A 22,509-nucleotide genomic window follows, 5' to 3' on the forward strand; every position below is an offset into this window, starting at 1 on the left:
GACTTGTATTCGTCAGATAAGAAAATATTCATTTACTAAATTGCACGCTAAATTCACCGCGTCTTAGGCGGGCATTTACAGGCCGTTTTGTGGGCTCTAGTACAATAGCTAGGCCGTTTTGTAGACTCTGAGTACAATAGCTAGGCCATTTTGTAGGCTCTGAGTACAATAGTTAACCTAATGATATTCTATTTTTAGCCACTTTCCTCAATCTTGACCGTGTCTGTTTGGACGGGTTTAGTTTCTTTGGCGACTTGAGATTCATCTTCATGCTTTCGTTTGCCTCTGACTTCGGCAGGATCTTGCTTCCATGCTGCGGGTTGAGGGTCGTCAGATAACAGTCCCTAACCTGTTGTTGATCTCCATGTATGGTACCTATCACTCCATCATGGCACACAAACTTCAAAAGCATCAGATGGGTGACGACTACAGCTTTAATCTTGTTCAAGGTGGGTCGTCCCAAGATGACATTGTATGCAGTCAAGTCTTTAACAATTAGGAAGTCCACCTCTATCTTTCGTCCTTTTTCCTATCCCCAATTCGAACCGGCAGAGTGATGACGCCCACAGGGTGAATGATGCTCCCTTCGAAGCCAATGATGGGATAGTGAATTCTTTCGATGGTTTTGGGGTCATGCGCTAGGCGATTGAGGCATTCTAGACTCATTATGTCGGACGATTTATGTCGGACGAGCTTCCCGTGTCTATTAGAATGCGTTTGACCCTCATGTTAGATATCTTAAATTCGACCACAAGGGGATCATCATGCGGAGTGGCTATCCGTCCACCATCTGACTCACATATCTCTATCCGTGGGAATGGATCCATGGGTAATTTTGCTGACAGCAGTACTTGTCCTAGGCGGCGAGCATAATCCTTCTGTCCTCTCATGGTGGGTCCTCCAGCGGCCGGTCCTCCAGATATGACGGCTACAAATCCTCCGTCGCTGTGTTGTCCCTTGGTAGGTGAGGCAGGTGACTTGTTCTTTTTGTATGGTTTTTTCCAAAGCCATGAACATTCTTCTGTAAGTAGTTCTTGAGGTGTCCTTTGGAGGCTAGGCCATCTAAAGCCCTTTTCAAGCTTCTACAATTCTTAGTTTCATGTCATATGTCTTCATGGAACTGGCAATATAATTTGGGATCTCGACTCTCAGCAGGAGATTTCATGGGGAAAGGTCGATCAAGGTCGAACCTCGTCCCAACGTCTTTTAGAATGGTGAGGAGATCTGTGTTATACTCAAAATATTCCCTCTCCTGCGGACGTTCTCTCTTGTGCCCAGAAGAGTTGGTGTCATGCTCTTTTGAGAGGGCCCATGTGCCATTCACTCGTGGGGCTTTTCGGTCCACTTTATCTTTCTTTCCGGAGGAGTCTGTTGTTTCTCCAATCCTTCCTTCCTTGGACGCACTGCATGGAAAAATGCATGGAAAAATATTTCTGTTGCATGGAAAATTGCTTCAGCCTCGTCCAGGACTTCGGCCATAGTCCTTACACTCTTCTTAACCAGATCAAATTTAAAGGATCCCTTCTTTAATCCCCTGATAAACGTATCAAAGGAGACGCCATCGGGAAAGTCTGGGATCTGTCCGGCCTCTAGGTTGAAACGCTTCACGTAGCTTCTTAGGGAATCGTCTTTCCCTTGTTGGATCCGTCCCAAATGCATGCTTGTTTTCCTTTCTTCCTTGTGTGCCATGAACCTTGTAGAGAACAAAGTTTGTAGTTCGTTGAAAGAGGCAATTGACCCTGGGGGGTAGCCATTCAAACCATTTAGACGCTACTCCTTTGAGCGTGGCTGGGAAGTATTTGCACCAAGTGGCTTCATTGGTTCCTTGAACATACATGTGATGGCGGTATGCGACAAGGTGCATATCAGGATCGGTGGTCCCGTCATAGGCTTCAATTGTAGAAGTTTTTAACTTGGGTTCCTTCGGGGCGTTCATGATCTCATCGGAGAAGGGGGTACTCATGTGCCTTAATGTTAGATTGTTAAACCCTTGCTGGATATGATAAGTTGGTTCACGGCGGTTGGATAGCAGGCGGGGGCGCATGCTTACTCTGTTAGGCGTCATATGGGTCTGTCCACGTGTAGTGGGGTAAAATGGCGGGTCTTCCATCACAGGAGTGGACCCGGTGTCTGATAGTTCAGATTTAGCTTCATAATGTTCTTGACGCCTTGAGGCAGGCCGTAAGATGGCTGGTGGGCTTCCCCTAGACGATGGCCGTATGACCGGGTCCCTTCGAGGTAAGAAAGTAGGGGGGTCGCGGGCGTTTCCCGAGTGCTCAGGCACAGGGCTGACTCCCCTGCTTGCTTGTGGAAGAGAACCTTCTCCAGCCCTCCATACGTGGGATCTGAGTGGCATTCTGCTTATCCGATTGACGCCTAGGCTGAGGGGTCTCTGTGGAGCCGTCCTCTCAGCGCTGTAGATTAGCATATTTTTTCGAATTTCATCTTGCAATGTAGTGCTCATCTGTTGTAGAAAGGTCTTATTCATTTGCTGTTGGAATCCCGCTAAGATCTCGTGTGGGGAGCCTACCGATACCGGAAAATCTAGATTCTCATCTAGCACGGCGTCTCGGACGCTGGGACTTAGATGGCCGCCTGGCGGAGACGCCTCGGTCATTGGTTCTTCTTCTACAACCACCTCAACCTCCTGCACCCGTCGCGGTGTGTTTCCTGCATTTGCGATTCGATTGGCTTCTTCTATGTGTCGTTGGCTCCTTTCGAGGGGTCGTCTCTCTTCTCCTTCACCGGTGTACTCTCTGTCAGAGTGTAGTTCGGCCATGACACTGTACCTCCCCACAGACGGGGCCAAATATTGTGGGATCTTTTACGGTGTTGACGTGGCACGCGTTCCTCGGAGGTATCAAGTATGACCTGGCACGAACTTCTGGCAACCTGCAAAACAAGAATATTCCCAAAGGAATATTCCCTCCGATGCTTAAGTAAGTATAAGCTAGAGAGATAAGTAATTTGTAGAGAGAAGGCAGAGCAAAGATAGTTTTAGGTTGGTAGGAATGAATTGATTGCCTTTTACCTAGGGATCTGCACTATTTATAGTGCTAGGGTTTCTTGGAAACTGGTCCTCCATGATTGGATGTTATACAAGATCAGGACACGTGTCCTGCTAATTTTTGGGGGCTTGGTTTAGACCTGGTGGGCCTTTTAAGCGTTTGGACCTTTCTGTTTGGGAAATAGCAGAATGGGCTCCTTCCTGAGCAAGTGGGTCCCATGACCCACTGATGGGTCTTGGCCCTGCGTGTGCATGTGGGTTTGAGATTTGCCTGCTGATGGGCTTTTGGGCCTTCTTTCTAGGCTTTAATGGTACAGCCAGGTGGCGTTCTTTTAGGCCACATCACCGATAATATTTCCATTTCCGATAATATTTTCCGATACGTACCATGTTTCCGTTTCCGGCAACATCTATGACTTGGATAATATTTATATTTCCGATATGATCCATATTTCCGTTTCCGGCAATATCATCGTTTCCGGAGTATTCATTTCTTGCTTTTGACGATCTCAGCTCCCACTGAAACCAAGATCCGTCGATTCCGAATATCCATAGATGGTATTTAATGCCATTAAATACTTGATTCGTTTACGTACTATTTGTGTGACCCTACGGGTTCAGTCAAGAGTAAGTTGTGGATTAATATCATTAATTCCACTTGAACTGAAGCGGCCTCTAGCTAGGCATTCAACTCACTTGATCTCACTGAATTATTAACTTGTTAATTAATACTGAACCGCATTCATTAGACTTAACATTAAATGCATACTTGGACAAAGGGCATTATTTCCTTTAGTCTCCCACTTGTCCTTAGGGACAAGTGTGCATTTCCTAATTCCTTTCTCGCTCGATGCTTGCTCTTGAACATAAGGTAAGAGTTGTCATCCTTATTATGTCCAGAGGTGTTTCTCGGTTTCAGAGTTCAACTGATCAAATAAACATATAATCATAGCCTATGATTCATCTGAGCACGGCCATGCATTTTACAGTTTCTAGCTCTCCGAGTGGCCTTGTACAACTTTCAGCATCTCATCCCGATTTATGGGAGGACAATCCCAATCTTGCGATCTTGAGATTAGACTTCGTTTGATAGGTGATTACCTGAGCGTTGCCTTTATAGCCTCCTTTTACGGTGCGTTGGTCAACGTCAAAGTAAGCAGTTCTCAAATAAGTAATCTCAAATCACTCACGTATTGAGGATTAGTGTCTAATAATTTTAATGAAATTTACTTATGACAGATTTTCATCTCTTACAGTAAAGTTTCATAGGTCTGTCTGATACTAGTCTTCCCAAAGTAAGTATCTATGCAAATGATTATGACATTGCCATGTCCACATAGTTCAAGAAACAGAACTACTAGTCATCTTGCATTCTAGCCGTCTAACGTTTTCTATGCATCCATCTTTATAGAAAACTCCGACCAGGGACCATTTTCAACTTTTGACATTCAAGTTCACTTGATAGACATTTCTTAGTCACATGACTGGTCCTGACAGTCTATCTTGAATATTTCGTCAAATTGAAGGGACTCATCATTTAATAAACCACAAATTGAAGGAAAAATGAATTCTATTCATTTATTGTGAATGATTAACCAATAATTTTTTACAAAGTATTAAACTCTAAAACTTTAAAACATTAAACAAGGACATCAAAGCCATTCTCCAATATGCTTGATTCCCATAGTTGCAGTGTGCGAGTTGTGCTTCGCCTGCGGCAGAGGTTTAGTCAATGGATCTGAGATGTTGTCATCAGTTCCAATCTTGCTTATCTCGACTTCTTTTCTTTCAACGAATTCTCGTAGAAGGTGAAATCTACGAAGTACATGCTTTGACTCTTTGGTGGTGTCTAGGCTCCTTTGCCTGTGCAATAGCTCCGTTATTATCACAATATAGGGCTATTGGTCCTTTAATGGAGGGGACTACACCAAGTTCACCTATGAACTTCCTTAGCCATATAGCTTCCTTTGCTGCTTCATGTGCAGCATTGTACTCCGCTTCAGTTGTAGAATCCGCAATGGTGCTTTGCTTAGCACTTTTTCAGCTTACTGCACCTCCGTTGAGGCAGAAGACAAACCCAGACTGTGATCTGAAATCATCTTTGTCGGTTTGGAAACTTGCGTCCGTATAGCCTCTAACAATTAATTCATCATCTAGACCATAGACCAGGAAGTCATCTTTGTGCCTTTTCAGGTACTTCAGAATGTTCTTGGCAGCAGTCCAATGTGCCTCTCCTGGGTCTGACTGGTATCTGCTCGTAGCACTAAGTGCGTACGCAACATCCGGGCGTGTACATATCATAGCATACATTATTGAACCAATCAATGATGCATATGGAATCCCACTCATTCGTCGCTCATCAAGTGTTTTTGGGCACTTAGTCTTGCTTAGAGTCATTCCATGAGACATGGGTAGGTAGCCTCGCTTGGAGTCTGCCATCTTGAACCTTTCAAGCACCTTATTGATATAAGTGCTTTGACTAAGTCCAATCATCTTTTTAGATCTATCTCTGTAAATCTTTATGCCCAGTATGTACTGTGCTTCTCCTAAATCCTTCATCGAAAAACATTTCCCAAGCCAAATCTTGACAGAGTTCAACATAGGAATCACTAGAGGGAAAATCGTCATGTGCTTCCCTTCAAGTGCGGCTCATTTAGTAAATTGGCAGCACTTGAGAGCATGAAAAATAAAAGATAAAATACATTTTCACAAGTGCGGGCTATTTTAAAAAATTGGCAGCACTTAAACTCAAATGCGGGCTTTAAACTCGAGTGCGGGCTCATTTTACAAAAGCCGCACATAAAATTTCTAAAATATTACAAAAAAAAAAAAAAAATTCTAAAATCAGAGAAGCGCGCATTCTTTTTCTCTCTCCTCGATTCTTCGACCTCTTCCTCTTCAGCTTCGTTCTGTCGTCGCCGTTTCTTCTTCACCGCCGGAGATCGATCTCCCCCACCGCTGTTGATCTCTACCCTCTTCCAGATCAGACTAATTCAGGTTTATTCATCGAATTTTTTTTTCTGGTTATTTTTGGCGATTTTTCTCTTCAATACTCCGCCCTAATCAATTTCTTTACTCCAATTTCATGGACATTGGAGGACCTCTCATTTTTCGTCAATTATTCATTTTTATGCAAATATTTTGTAGGTAGTTTGGATCACTGGAGCCAGCCGTGGAATCGGTATGCGATCAATTTTTGTGTTTTGATTGAATTTATTGCTTCTATTGTCAATTATTAGCTGCTGTGAACTTCAGACTAGTAATTTTTTTGATATTGTTGTGAAGCTTGTTGAATTGGTGCGTATGTAGCAAAAAAATATGATGTTTAAACACTGTGATTTGGAAATTGTTTGTTGATATCCATATTCTGTTGTTTGGATTACTGGAGCCAGCCGCGGAATTTGTATGCAATCAAATTTGTGTGTTTTAATTGAATTTATCGTCAATTATTAGCTGCTATGAACTTGGGAGTAGTAAATTATTTGATATTGTGGTAGAGCTTGTTGAATTGATGTGTATGTAGCAAAAAATATGATGTTTAAACGCTGTAATGTTGAAATCGTTTGGTAATTCATATTCTGTTGGTTTCGTCACTATAGTTCAATTGATTGATCACAAACTCTTAAGTGAGTCTGTCTCATTGTATCTTAATTCCACCAACGCCGTTTAGCAGTTTAGGAACATTTTGTGATCAATTTTCCTGGTAAATTTTCGGTTAAGTGTCAGTATGTGTTTCAATAGTTAGCTTATTGCGAGACCATCTCACCATTAGTTGTTATTGGATTGATTTTTCATTGTTATATGTGGAAGTTTTCTGGTGAGGGAGAACGACAACATCTGGTTTGGGAACTGAAACACATAAGTGTCAGTATGTGTTTCAATAGTTAGCCTCATGCTCTACCTAATGCTGACCATAAGATGTACCTTATCTGTAAACTGCAGTCTTAGGTTAGTTTTTTTAAAACTGATATCTACCTCGTCCTTCAACTGGTCATTCTCTTGTGTCAGCATCTTCTCCTGCAGGAACAGTGATCACTAGATTTAGATTCATAAAACAAGCCAAAATGAAAACTATAACATGGTCAACAGAAGCATGTTTACTTTAGGGAAAAAAATAGTCCAGCTAACCCAGTTTTGGTATGAAGAGCAAATGATAAAAAGATTGGACAACAAAGTGATTGCATCTACACATATAGAGTTAGAAAGTAGAAACACATCTGAGCTAAAACTATTCTGTACTTTTGACTTTATCAACTTCGTTCAGTGTACTTGCGTAGAATTCAGTTGGGGTGTGAGTTCTAGATTTGTAGAGTTTTGTTGTTTCACACACCACAAAGTACCAACAGAGAAATTTGAAACGACCAGAAAGGTCATGCTGTTACATAATTTCTACTGCATTACTGTCAGTGTTACTGCAGGTCCTGTAAGCTATAAGGGTCTACAACCTCCTAGCATAATACAGATTTATTTGGCAGGAAAATTGAAGACAGGTCTACGTAACAAAGGAAGAAAACGACCGAACATGTCAAACTTGTTTACTTTGATTGCACTGCCTGCATTAGGTAGAGCATGAGGCAGCAGGAACAAGAAACTTTGGAGTAAGTTATCCTATTCTATCAACAGAATAAACCAGAAAAAAGGAACAATCTTGGATTATTTCCTTAGGACTTAGGTTCTAGTAGAATAAAAAGAATAAGATATCATATCATTTGTCTTCAATGTCTCTGATATTCTTCCACTAACCTCTCTCATGACAGGAACTCAGCAGTTCTCGCACAGTAAGGTTGCCTGATATGCGATTGCCTATGTTGTACACATTGTCGTGGCCTGATAGCTGCTTTAAGATAACCTGGCCACGCTTCGATCTCTGCAAGTAAGTATATTCACTCTTTTGGTAAAGCTTGAGAAATCAACATATATTTGAAACATAATGGAATGCATAGGAAATACATTTATTTGAAAAATTAGAAAATACGTTTTGAATTAACTTCTTGTTATGATTTTGATCGGGTACAATATAACATAATGGAATGCATAGGAAATACAATCTATTGTTTGACGGTTATTAAACTTTACAGAATATATCGTGTATAATTCTTTTCAAGTTGCGGTTATGATTTTGATCATGTTGGTGGTACATATTTTCTTGGTTATTTCCTTCACTTTGCAATGACTCGTGGGTTTCTTTGTTGTTACTTGTACTTGTAAGTGTTATTTATGGGCAGAAACAAGTCTAATAACACCTAAAATGATTTAGAAGTTAATGTTATTTAAGGCCTCTACTAATGAGTTTGCATCATGGGAGGGATGTTTCCTAATATCTCAGAATTCGATGCCTTTATCAAGCCAATGCTTCAATGTCATGTTACTGGAGTGTTTTGGTTGGTATTCCTTATTGTTTAAATATTGGAATTGTGAAAACACTTCATATGTTTTTGCATCACATTTAACACAATTCAGAACTCATAGTTTATACTAGTTAATGATCAAATAAGGAATTTGGTTCATTTTAAACATAAAACTACTCATTTAAGTGTATTAAACACGGAAATATTTTAAAATACTCATTTAAGTTCATTAGTTAAAAGTTGAGATCGAAATTAACCATTTTAGTCAAAATGTGATCGATAATGAACTAACAAGGCTTAAATGTGAATAACTTCACCAAAATGGGTGAGAATGAGTCTTTGAAACATAAAACTAAGTGTATCAAACATGGAAGAGTTTAAAATACTCATTTAAGTTCATTAGTTGAAAGTTGGGACCGAATAGTCATTTTAGTCAAAATGTGACCAATAATGAACTAACGAGGCATAAATGTGCATAACTTTACCAAAATGGGTGAGAATGAGTATTTTAAACATAAACCAAAGTGTATCAAACATGAAAAGACTTTAAAATATTCATTTAAGTTCATTAGTTGACCGAAATTAGCCATTTTAGTCAAAATGTGACCGATAATGAACTAACGAGGCTTAAATGTGCATAACTTTACCAAAATGGGTGGGAATGAGTCTTTCAAACATAAAACTAAGTGTATTAAACATGGAAAAACTTTAATATTCTCATTTAAGTTCATTAGTTGAAAGTTGGGACCGAAATTAGCCATTTTAGTCAAATTGTGATCGATAATGAACTAACGAGGCTTAAATGTGCATAACTTTACCAAAATGGGTGAGAATGAGTCTTTGAAACATAAAACTAAGTGTATCAAACATGAAAAAACTTTAAAATACTCATTTAAGTTCATTAGTTGAAAGTTGGGACCGAAATTAGCCATTTTAGTCAAAATGTGACCGATAATGAACTAACGAGTCTTAAATGTGCATAACTTCACCAAAATGGGTGGGAATGAGTCTTTCAAACATAAAACTAAGTGTATTAAACATGGAAAAACTTTAATATTCTCATTTAAGTTCATTAGTTGAAAGTTGGGACCGAAATTAGCCATTTTAGTCAAAATGTGACCGATAATGAACTAACGGGGCTTAAATGTTCATAAATTTACCAAAATGGGTGAGAATGTGTATTTTAAACATAAAAATAAGTGTATCAAACATGAAAAGACTTTGAAATACTCATTTAAGTTCATTAGTTGAAAGTTGAAACCGAAATTAGCCATTTTAGTCAAATTGTGACCGATAATGAACTAACGAGGCTTAAATGTGCATAACTTCACCAAAATGGGTGAGAATGAATCTTTAAAACATAAAACTAAGTGTATTAAACATGGAAAGACTTTAAAATACTCATTTAAGTTCATTAGTTGAAAGTTGGGATCGGAATTAGCCATTTTAGTCAAATTGTGACCGATAATGAACTAACGAGGCTTAAATGTGCATAACTTCACCAAAATGGGTGAGAATGAGTCTTTCAAACATAAAACCAAGTGTATTAAACATGGAAAGGCTTTAAAATACTCATTTAAGTTCATTAGTTGAAAGTTGGGACCGAAATTAGCCATTTTAGTCAAATTGTAATCGATAATGAACTAACGAGGCTTAAATGTGTATAACTTCCCCAAAATGGTGGGAATGAGTCTTTCAAACATAAAACTAAGTGTATAAAACATGAAAAGACTTTGAAATACTCATTTAAGTTCATTAGTTGAAAGTTGGGACCGAAAAAAGCCATTTTAGTCAAAATGTGTCCGATAATGAACTAACGAGTCTTAAATGTGCATAATTTCACCAAAATGGGTGAGAATGAGTATTTAAAACATAAAACTAAGTGTACTAAACATGGAAAGACTTTGAAATTCTCAATTAAGTTCATTAGTTGAAAGTTGGGACCGAAATTAGCTATTTTAATCAAAATGTGACCGATAATGAACTAACGAGGCTTAATTGTGCATAACTTCACCAAAATGGGTGAGAATGAGTCTTTGAAACATAAAATAGGTGTATTTAACATGGAAACACTTTAAACTACTCATTTAAGTTCATTAGTTGAAAGTTGGGATCGAAATTAGCCATTTTAGTCAAAATGTGACTGATAATGAACTAACGAGGCTTAATTGTGCATAACTTCACCAAAATGGGTGAGAATGAGTCTTTGAAACATAAAACTAGGTGTATTAAACATGGAAAGACTTTAAAATACTCATTTAAGTTCATTAGTTGAAAGTTGGGATCAAAATTAGCCATTTTTATTATTATACGGTTCATTATTTTCTTTGTTATGAACAAATTAAGTCTTAATTTATTGTACGATTCAATATTTATAATATAACTAATGTGTATATATATTTTTTGATGGTTGATATTTTAAAGGTATTCAATTATCCGAGGGAGCGGCCTTTCACCTTTGAGGAGATAGATGAAGTTCGAGAAATGTTGGCAAACTTCATTAGTAGTGATTGTCTTTGATATTTTCTTGTATTGAATCTTAAATTATGGATGCTAGTTTTTCATATAATTTTAATGTAAACTACTTTATATTTACAATTATATACTATTTAATTTAATTATCTATATAATTGGATAGTTTTTATATGACGTCTGGATGTTAATCAGTGGCGTGGTCCAATTGTAATATGTAGTGGGGAAATCGGTTATACAATAAATCTAGATCAAGTGTGGCTTATTTATAGGACAAGTGAGGCTCATTTATAAGACAAGTGCAGCTCATTTATATATCAATTGCGGCTCATTTTTATGCTTGTGCTGCCCATTTTTATGTCAAGTGCGGGCTCATTTTAAAATTTGGCAGCACCAAATATGTCAAGTGCGGGCTCATTTTCAAAATTGGCAGCACCAAATATGTCAAGTGCGGGCTCATTTTCTAAAATTGGCAGCACAAAATATGTCAAGTGCGGGCTCATTTTCTAAATTAGCAGCACTTGAAACAGCTGCCAATATTTTGGCAGCACTTGAAAAAACATCAAGTGCGGGCAGGCCATGTGCTGCACATGTAAAAGCCCGCACTAAACCCCTTAAAATGAGCCCGCACTTGAGGATTTTTCCTCTAGTGAATGTCATTTCCGATAAGTAATATGTCGTCGACATATAATACTAGAAAAGCAATTTTGCTCCCACTGACCTTCTTGTATACACAAGATTCGTTGCGTTCTTAATGAAACCAAAGTCACTGACTGCTTCATCAAAACGTATATTCCAGCTCCTTGATGCCTGCTTCAATCCGTAGATCGATTTCTTAAGCTTGCATACCTTTTTAGCATTCTTTGGATCCTCAAAACCCTCAGGCTGTGTCATAAACACAGTTTCTGTTAAAACGTCGTTTAAGAAAGCGGTTTTGACATCCATCTGCCATATTTCGTAATCGTAATATACAGCGATTGCTAACATTATCCGAATAGACTTTAGCATTGCAACTGGTGAAAAGGTTTCATCGTAATCCACACCGTGGACTTGCCTGTAACCTTTTGCAACCAATCTAGCTTTGAAAACTTCAAGTTTCCCATCCTTGTCCTTTTTCAGTTTGAAAACCCATTTGCTTCCTATGGCTTGGTAGCCATCTGGCAAATCGACCAAATCCCACACTTGGTTTTCTGACATGGAGTCTAATTCAGATTGCATGGCTTCATGCCATTGCTTGGAGCTAGGGCTCGTCATAGCTTGTTTGTAAGTCGCAGGTTCATCACTTTCAAGTAATAGAACGTCATAGCTCTCGTTCGTCAAAATACCTAAGTACCTTTCCGGTTGAGATCTATATCTTTGCGATCTACGCGGGGTTACATTTCTAGATTGTCCATGATTCTCACCAGATACTTCTAAAGATCTCTGAGTTTCATCCTGAATGTCATCTTGAGCATTCTCTAGAGTTTGTTGTTCGACTCGAATTTCTTCGAGGTCTACTTTTCTCCCACTTGTCATATTGGAAATGTGATTCTTTTCCAAAAAGATACCATCTTGAGCAACAAATACCTTGTTCTCAGATGTATTGTAGAAGTAATACCCCTTTGTTTCCTTTGGATAGCCCACAAGGATACATTTGTCAGATTTTGGATGAAGTTTGTCTGAAATTAATCGTTGGACGTATACTTCACATCCCCAAATCTTAAGAAAAGACACATTTGGAGGCTTTCCAAACCATAACTCATACGGAGTCTTTTCAACAGCTTTAGACGGAGCTCTATTTATAGTGAGTGCAGCTGTACTTAGTGCATGTCCCCAAAATTCTATTGGAAGTTCGGCCTGACCCATCATTGATCTAACCATATCTAGCAAGGTTCTGTTCCTCCGTTCTGACACACCGTTCCATTGTGGTGTTCAAGGAGGAGTCAATTCTGATAGAATTCCACATTCTTTCAGATGGTCATCAAATTCATAGCTCAGATATTCACCGCCTCTATCAGACCGCAGTTCCTTAATCTTCTTGCCTAATTGATTCTCTACTTCACTCTGAAATTCCTTGAATTTGTCAAAGGATTCAGACTTATGCTTCATTAGGTAGACATAACCATATCTACTGAAGTCATCAATGAAAGTGATAAAGTAGCAGAAACCACCTCTAGCATTTGTACTCATTGGTCCACATACATCTGTATGGATTAAACCCAATAGTTCAGTTGCTCTTTCTCCAACTTTAGGGAAAGGTTGCTTTGTCATTTTGCCAAGTAAACATGATTCGCACTTACCATAATCCTCTAAGTCAAATGGTTCTAGAATTCCTTCCTTTTGAAGTCTTTGCATGTGTTTCAAGTTAATATCACTAGAACACAAAAGCTCAAGTGCGGGCTCATTTTAAGGGGTTAAGTGCGAGCTTTTACATGTGCAGCACATGGCTTGCCCGCACTTGATGTTTCTCAAGTGCTGCCAAAATATTGGCAGCACTTGATACTTCAAGTGCTGCCAATTTCCAAAATGAGCCCGCACTTGACAAATTTGGTGCTGCCAATTTTGCAATATGAGCCCGCACTTGACAAAGTTTGTGCTGCCAATTTTGAAAATGAGCCCGCACTTGACAAATGTTGTGCTGCCAATTGTGGAAATTAGCCCGCACATGACATAAAAATGGGCAGCACAAGCATAAAAAAGAGCCGCACTTGATATATAAATGAGCCGCAATTGATCTAGAAATTTTTTATATAACTGATATCCCTGCTACACATATTATACAATTAGACCACGCCCACTAGTTAACCTCCATACATCACATAAAAAAAGTATCCAATTATATAGATAATTAAATTGAATAGTATATAATTATAAATATAAAAATTGATCACATTACAATCCTATGAAAAACTAGCATCCATAATCTAAGATACACAACAAGAAAATATCAAAGACAATAAATGGTAATGAACTTTGCCAACTTTTCTCGAACTTCATTTATCTACTCAATGGTAAAAGGCTTCTCCCTCGGATTGTTGAATGCCTAAAGAAGGTCGAACATCGAGAAAAAAATATGTTAGTTATATTGTAAATATTGTATGGTACATTAAAGTAAGACATAATTTGCTCACAACAACGAAATAATGAACCTTATAATAATAAAAATGGCTTATTTCTCACGAAACATTATAAAATAATGAAATAATAAACCTTATAATAGTATACATGTTATCTACACAAATGGGTGTTATTGACTTGAAACATTTCAAAGAGACTAATAGAAACATTTCAAACAACAATAATCTTACATCCATATGATGCCAGTCACCACTGATCTCATGTGGAGACCAACCTCAAATAGAGATATAGAATGCAAAAGAATTAATCACACAGAAAATGGAAATAAAGCGAATGCAGGAGTACAATGCATACGTTTTGTAAGTCCAAAGAATACCTGATTTACAAGAGAATTTGCGTCGCAATGGCTGATAGAGCACAATTGATTTGTTTGTCGTGACTCAGCGCTGTAAAGATGGAAAAAAGTGAATAAAAACACAAAGCTAGAGGAACTCCTCTCAAATAAGCAGAGAATGATTTAAAAGCTTCTGTTGAACGAAAAACACAATGCCCTCGACAATCTTTTCTAACTCAAACAAGCAAATTGCAATTATCCCATAAGTCAATTGAAGAAATAAAAAATTATGACTCCATGAACTGATACACTGTTTTCCCTGGTTGCGGAGGGTTGAAGGGGGGGGGGGTAGATGACTTATAGAAGGATACAGCTTTAGACTGACTCATAGAAGGATTAAAATGAAGTGCTTAATCATTGTTTTGAAGGAAACTAGCAGAGCACTAAACAACACTAATAGTAAAGCGAATGTAAAGAAAATCAAGACGAACAAACTTAAGAATTAGCTTTTAAATTAGTAACACCAGATCATCATAACACCAAAGAAAATAGAATGTCATTCTAAAATGTTCCAAGAAGAATGTCAGGCAATCCACCAATTTTCGATAGGAATCAGTGAAGTCAACAGACTCAACACATATTTATGTATCAGATTTACAGGAAGTGACAAAACTAACAGACAAGGAAGGAAATACGGCAGGATCTGTAAGAAAATCTTAATTATTAAAGGAAAAATTTATAACTTGGAAAGATACAGTTTAGAGCAGGTCAGGAAACTTTATAGAATTCTTAAGTTCATCGTTCATTCAAATAGTTTGTTCATCAGTACATATTGCAATAAAACTAAAGTGTTAATCTAGCTTTCAAGCTTCTGTCAACAAATATATGAGCTTACATTCATATAACGAGCAAGAAATCAAGGTTTCTAAGACCGGTCCCTGTATTTCCATAAATCCACACAATATAATTAAATCAAAGAGGCATGAAAACGAAGAACTGAAATACAATACCTAGAAATTAATCAAAAGCATATACCATTGTTTGAGTCCTCAAGGGAGGACACCTTCCTACAAGGAAAACAATCAACTCTTTGATCTTCAGTCCTCTTGTGGTCATCGTGTTATCAACTTTCAGTACTCTAAACAATAAATTATTTATCTTATTCTCATATTCAATACAACATCTTGAACAGGGCTTCTAGATATGTGATGAGGATGAATCTTGAAGCAATCATCAATTATCAAGAAACTTCTGAGCATCAAGAAGCATCACGTAACTCATAATTTTTCTCTAAACCTTCAAGTTTCTACCAAAAAAACTAAAAACATGTGGACGTCTTCCTGTTGCTGGAGTACTAGAATCACAAAAGGCCTAATATTAATCAGAATACCATTACGAGAAAATCTTTAGATTCAAGCCAATTAATCAAGGTCAACTTTGGCTTAATCCTAGCATTAACAGCTTTATTCACAGAACCAAAGAACAGAACAGCAGCACAGGATCAACATAACAACCAACAGAAAATCATAGATCAGATCAGCCAAGCATATCAGAAACAATAGTAAAAGAGAAGATAACACAGAGACTATTGTAATAGCTGCAAGGGTGGGAGAGAAACTAGGAATAGTTCATTGCATAGCATTCAAGTGGAAAAGTTCATACACCTTACTTCCCCAAACCATATAGCCCGATAAATACAACCATGCATGAAGTTTAGACAACTGTGTTTATGTATTAACGGTTCAGCAAAAACACCATATAATGTAAATAAATAAAAGCTGCAATCTGGGAAACGTGAAGAGTTAAAGCCTCCAAGAACTTCCATACAAAAGCAGGCAAGTGCGCACACACACACACAAAATTTTAGAGCATTAGCAGGAGATTCAAATCATAATGGTTACCTTAATCAGGTGAGGGCGTGGGAGAGTGGATGCACATTGGCCATAAAGCATACACGAAAGCCAACAAGAATAAGATAGCCCCAAGTGCATCTCGCTCCTTTCTTACACCTATTTAGATAATTAGTTGATCTGGAAGAAGGTAGAAGCAAATTATCTAGATTCTAGCCAGACCTTTTCTTGTTTCTTCCTAAAGAACGTGATGATGCAGAGAAGCAGAGATGAAAAACCAGCTGTTGGAACAAAGGCTCTTGTTATGTAAAATTCCACGCTCTTGACAGTATGCTTAACTGCTCCATTAAAAAAAATTAGAATAAGTCAGAAAAAAGTGCCAACTATGTAGTTAACAGCATTATTAAGTCTCTCTTTGGCTGAATCTGAATCTTTTAAACTAAAGTAGTATTCCATCTGAAACGGATACAGTATAAGCAACCACGAAAACAACTGAGGTAATTAATCACGCATGACTTATTTAATCAAAATAAGGATGCAAGTGGAGAATTAGCTAATTATTAATTTGATATTTCGGAACTGAAATATCTGAATTCATACAACTTCAAGCTAATTACATTTGCAAGCCAAAATGTATAGCTTAATCAAGAACAAACAACAACAATTCAAAGTCTGACTATAGTCTAAGGTTCATAAGTAACTGAGTTCACAATGTTGGAAGATAAGTCATATATACACTTTTATAGCAAATAAAAAAAGAAGCTTTATGAATGAAACCTAACCAGATAACAGAAAGACGAGAAACAGAAATATAAGTAGAGAAAATGATTGAACAACTAATCATGATTGATGGTAATTTCTTAATGTATTCTTCTTTTCGATCCTTACTATTAAGTTAGAAAAAGAAAATCCATTTGCATGACGTAGGGGATACAAGAACACACTCCTAAGTTATGATTGATGGTAATTTTTGAACGTATTCTTCTTTTCGATCCCTACTACTAAGTTAGAAAAAGAAAATACATTTGAATGACGTATGGGATACAAGAACACACTGCTAAGTTATGATTGATAGTAATTCTTAACGTATTTTTCTTTTCGATCCCTACTACTAAGTTAGAAAAAGAAAATCCATTTGACGACAATTTCTAACTAACCATGAATTCATGATTGATGGTAATTTCTGAACGTATTCTTCTTTTCGATCCCTACTACTAAGTTAGAAAAAGAAAAGCCATTTGCATGACGTATGGGATACAAGAACACACTGCTAATTCCTCTTGTTTTAATATTGCCAATGATCAGAGTTTTAAAAGGGCATGACCCATTTGTAGACAATAGTAAAGATGGAGCTTCTGCATGTACTGCTGTTTACAAAAGACCATATCTAGATTTTAATTAGTCGTTCAGAAACTTCCTAAGTAATACACCCAAGTCTAAGAAGCTGCGAGGTCAGCAGTCCCACAAAGGGGAAAAAATGGGAAGAAATGGTGTAGGTAAAATATCCAGAACAGAAGACAGATAAAATACAGAATGAATGGAGGGAGGTTTGAAGAGGCCGAAAAAGGTCCCAATCTATATAAGAAGCCAAAAAAAGTACTGAACAATTTAGCTTTCCCTACACAAATAAAATACATCAAAATCTATACAAACTAAACATTGAATTTAATAGAGCACCTTCAACAACATGTGGATACCTCAACTATGGTCTAAATGCATATAATGATGCAGTAAACTAACCATAGAAAGTGAAATCAAATGTGGAACATGATTGGAAACATACCAAGAAAAACAACTTCTTGTGGGCATTCACTAAAAGGAAATAACATTCATGAAATGTTACTCACAAACAGAGAGATAATGGCAGCAGAGATACTTTCTACAAACTCAAACATTCATCTTATGTAATCAGTTTCTTTCCCAACAATAGATTTTTCTGTTCTCTCTAGCATGAAATCTATAATTAACAAAATAAACTTGAAAATTATCAACCAAAAAATACATAAATTAAAGTACGGATTTTTCATGAAATACCCCCGAATTATGGCGTAATTCACCAAATGCCCCTCGACTTTTAGAAATTCACCAAATGCCCCTCACAAATGACTTAATACCCAAAATACCCTTACTAATGACGCGCCGTTAGTCCTCCGTTAGCCTAATTTTTAAATTCACCAAATACCCCTATTTTATTACTTATTTCATATAATACCCCTATTCTGAAACTTAATTCACCAAATACACATAACTTAAAATTACCCATTTTGATGCTCAGCGGCTAGTTTTTATGTTTGAAAATTAGCCGTTGCTTATTGTTTGCTTATAAAAACCCCTTTTCTGACTATTTATTGTAGTTTTTCTATTGTTTTGTTAATTTCATATCATTTTTGTCATGAGTTTTCTTTCAAAATCATCATCCACACCCATGAATCCACATATGTAAGAGTCCCAAACAATTTCTAATATTATGGGAGGAAATTTCCATCTGAGGCTCCGATACAACACTCAGTAAGTTTCAATTATGATCCAATAAGTTCAGGCCTCATCCAGTAAAGACAATGCACTTTAGCTGAGCAAAAGGCCAAAAAACCCCATTTTCAAAGGGATCTTATGTAAGTGAAGCTGAAGTAATCAATCTAAAGCTAACACCTTAATTTTCTTATTGTCCGAATGGTAAAGAAACTAAGAAATCAAGTTCAATAACACATACATTTTTATCACAACCTCGATTTCAACTTGGATTCATGATGTGAAAATCTTGAGTTTGGAGGCAAATCTTTGTGCCAAGATTCATGTTTTTTCACTGGTTCATGAGCTTTGGAACATACCTTAGTTTCATTTTTTTTTCTTGTTCCCTCAAATCCAAAAATAGACATTTGTCCATAAATCTGACCATGTCAATAGGACCTAGCTCAAAAGAAAAGTGGGAAAACCTTTATGCCTCGACTGTAAGGTTGAGAGAAAGTTAGGAGATTGAAGAAAGATGTTTGGAGGCAGTAGAGACAGGAGACAAAAGGGAGTTAACGTTAAATATGTGGCATGGAAGCAATAGAAGCCGAGGTAGCTGGAACATATGCGTTAGAATAAAATTAATAAGAGCTTTATTTTTAATCTGTTTGCATATGTTAAAGATATTTCCCATATTGAAAAATGAATACCTTCCGATTGCGTGGTAAATATAATTAATTGGTCACATAAAGAATAAGGTACAAAAGAAGTAGCTATTTTCTTGAAGAGTTGCGACGTTTTGAGGTGTTTTTAGGAGTGTTTTCTGTTTTAGTGTTGTACCGGAGCTTCAGATTGAGTGTTGTATCAGATATTCGGATGTCAAATTTTCTCCCATGATAACAAAATTTATTTGGGACTCTTACATATGTGGACTCATTGGGTGTGGATGATGATTTTGAAAGAAAACTCATGACAAAAATGATATGAAATTAACAAAATAATAGGAAAACTACAATAAACCGTCAGAAAAAGAGTATTTATAAGCAAACAATAAGCAACGGCTAATTTTCAAACACAAAAACTAGTCGTTGAGCATCAAAATGAGTAATTTTAAGTTATTGGTATTTGGTGAATTAAGTTTCTGAATAAGGGTATTTGGTGAAATAAGTATTAAAATAGGGGTATTTGGTGAATTTGAAAATTAGGTTAACGGAGGACTAACGGCGCATTATTAGTAAGGGTATTTTGGGTATTAAGTCATTTGTGAGGGGCATTTGGTGAATTTCTGAAAGTCGAGGGGCATTTGGTGAATTACGCCAAAATTCGGGGGTATTTCATGAAAAATCCGATTAAAGTATTAAGAACTACAAAGTACGGAGTATTACTTAAATAGTATGAACAGGAAGAAAAATTGAATTATTTCAGTTAGAATATGCATCCAGATAGAGAAGGTATCAACACTTACTAGAATTTTGATGTCATGGCCGCAATCGCCCAAGGAGAAAGAAGGTAACAACGAAGAAGCCCCAATTTGATATGAAAATCCGAACATTAAAGTTAGTTTTCGCGAATTTGAGATTGAAACCCTAATTTTTAATAAGAACTCTATGAACAGCGAAAAACTCTACGAACGCTAGTCTAATTACCCCACTCCAATAGGTTATCGAAAGAAGATTAAGGAAAACCATTGATAACTTGCAAAAGATGAATCGTCAGGTGTAATCAAAAGAAAAACTTACTGATTTTGTGGGAATTTCTGTTGATTTGAAGAAATTCTTGAGAAAAAAACTCAGGACTTCGAGTGAAAAGAACCCCAATTTTTTTGAGAGAATTTGATAATATGTAACGATAAGGAAAGATGGTTACCTGAGACGAGGTTTTCCAACAAAACACGAATCGCCAAAATAAAAAAACGAAAATGAGAACCAGAGAGGAGGAGCAGAGAACCCAGAAAAGGAAAGGAGAGAGAACCGGGAAAATGAAATGTTTTTGGGAAATATTTTGTGCGGCTCGTTTGTACGATGAGCCCGCACTTAAACTCAAGTGCTGCCAATTTTCTAAAATAAGCCCGCACTTGTGAAAATGTATTTATTTTTTATTTTTTTGTGCTCTCAAGTGCTGCCAATTTACTAAATGAGCCGCACTTGAAGGGAAGCACGTGGCGATTTTTCTACTAGTGTATGGCCTAATCGACAATGCCACAGATAGGTGAGATCTGAATCATCCTTTTAGGCCTTTCTGGTATTTATGTTATAAACTTGTTTGTCGTGATCTAATAAATAAAGTCCATTGACTAATCTAGCAGATCCATAAAACATCTCTTTAAAATAAAACGAACAACTATTGTCTTTTATTAAAATGGAAAATCCCTTAGCATCTAAGCAAGAAACTGAAATGATGTTTTTAGTAAGACTTGGAACATGGAAACACTCTTCCAGTTCCAAAACTAGCCCGGAGGGCAACGACAAATAGTAAGTTCCTACAGCTAATGCAGCAATCCGTGCTCCATTTCCCACTCGTAGGTCGACTTCACCCTTGCTTAACTTTCTACTTCTTCTTAGTCCCTGTGGATTGGAACATAAGTGTGAGCCACAACCTGTATCTAATACCCAAGAAGTTGAATTAGCAAGTATACAGTCTATAACGAAAATACATGAAGATGGAACGACTGTTCCGTTCCTCTGATCTTCCTTTAGCTTCAAGCAATCTCTCTTCCAATGCCCCTTCTTCTTGCAGTAGAAGCATTCGGATTCAGAAGTGGGTTGACTGACCTTCCTCTTTTCAGACTTGGCGCCAGTTTGCTTTGCCGGGCTGGCCTTCTTGCCACCTTTCTTAGAATTCCTCTTCTTTCCAGATTTCTTGAACTTGCCCCCACGCACCATAAGCACATCTTGCTTATCACTTTTGAGCGTCATTTCAGCGGTCTTCAGCATACCGTGAAGCTCAGTGAGCGTTTTATCCAGACTATTCATAATGTAGTTCAGTTTGAACTGATCATACCCGTTATGAAGAGAATGGAGGATGGTGTCTACAGCCATTTCCTAAGAGAATTGCTGATCCAGACGACTCATATTCTCAATGAGTCCAATCATTTTGAGAACATGTGGACTAACGGGCTCGCCTTTCTTAAGCTTGGTCTCAAGAATTTGCCTATGAGTCTCGAATCTTTCGACTCGAGCCAGATCTTGGAACATGTTCTTTAACTCACTGGTGATCGTGAAAGCATCTGAGTTGATGAACGTTTTCTGTAGATCTGCACTCATGGTTGCAAGCATAAGACATTTCACATCCTTGTTGGCATCAATCCAACGATTGAGGACTGCCTGAGTGACCCCGTCGCCCGCGGCTTCGGGCATCGCCTGTTCCAGGACATACTCCTTTTCTTCCTGCATAAGAACTATTTGTAAGTTCCTTTGCCAGTCAAGGAAGTTTTTCCCGTTCAACTTCTCCTTTTCGAGAATTGATCGAATGTTGAATGAATTGTTGTTTGCCATAGTTAAAACTACAATTGAAAAAGAATAAACAAATAAATAATCATTCACAATTTCTCTTAATAAACTTAAATTCTAGCATGTATGCATAACTTAATGTTCATTAAGCATTTTATTCAAGTTATGTGTTCCGGCAGGTGTGAATAAAAGGATTCCAAGACCCTAAAACCCATTGAAGAATTAAGCACATTATGTATTTAGACTCAATTCTAAAATCTTTTAGGTAAGCAAAAGCCTTTTGCTAATAGTCTAGAAACTACTCTTGGTTTATAGGTACGTCTAAGAGCTTATTAGGTAAACCTATCAATTTTGCCACGACATAAAAGGACTCCTTATTTATATCGTTGAGTTTCACCAAAACTAACATGTACTCACAATTATTTGTGTACCTTACCCCTTTAGGATCAATAACTAACACCTCGCTGAGCGTAAAACTATTACTAGATTGATGTAAAGGTTATCCAAGTAAGTGTTATTTTGGCATGGCACCTTTTAACTCAAT

General features: G+C 37.3%; 1 protein-coding gene and 1 long non-coding RNA gene across 2 annotated transcripts; one reads left to right on the forward strand and one right to left on the reverse strand.

The window, feature by feature from the left end:
* Positions 1 to 5,843: 5,843 nt before the first annotated feature.
* On the forward strand, positions 5,844 to 10,985 carry LOC110792106 (uncharacterized). The gene is made up of 5 exons (XR_002534296.2): positions 5,844 to 6,004; positions 6,155 to 6,188; positions 7,483 to 7,605; positions 7,765 to 7,880; positions 10,780 to 10,985. It is a non-coding gene; the product is annotated as an uncharacterized lncRNA (long non-coding RNA).
* A 9,865-nt stretch (positions 10,986 to 20,850) lies between these two features.
* On the reverse strand, positions 20,851 to 22,471 carry LOC130467810 (uncharacterized). Its single transcript, XM_056836652.1, has 2 exons — positions 21,170 to 22,471; positions 20,851 to 21,080 (listed from the first exon to the last, which is right to left on the reverse strand). The coding sequence occupies exons 1-2, from the start codon at positions 21,552 to 21,554 to the stop codon at positions 21,064 to 21,066; spliced, it is 402 nt and encodes a 133-aa protein (XP_056692630.1). The 5' UTR covers positions 21,555 to 22,471; the 3' UTR covers positions 20,851 to 21,063.
* Positions 22,472 to 22,509: the final 38 nt, after the last annotated feature.

This window comes from Spinacia oleracea, chromosome 2, assembly GCF_020520425.1.
Source record: "Spinacia oleracea cultivar Varoflay chromosome 2, BTI_SOV_V1, whole genome shotgun sequence".
NCBI classification, from domain to species: Eukaryota; Viridiplantae; Streptophyta; class Magnoliopsida; order Caryophyllales; family Amaranthaceae; genus Spinacia; species Spinacia oleracea.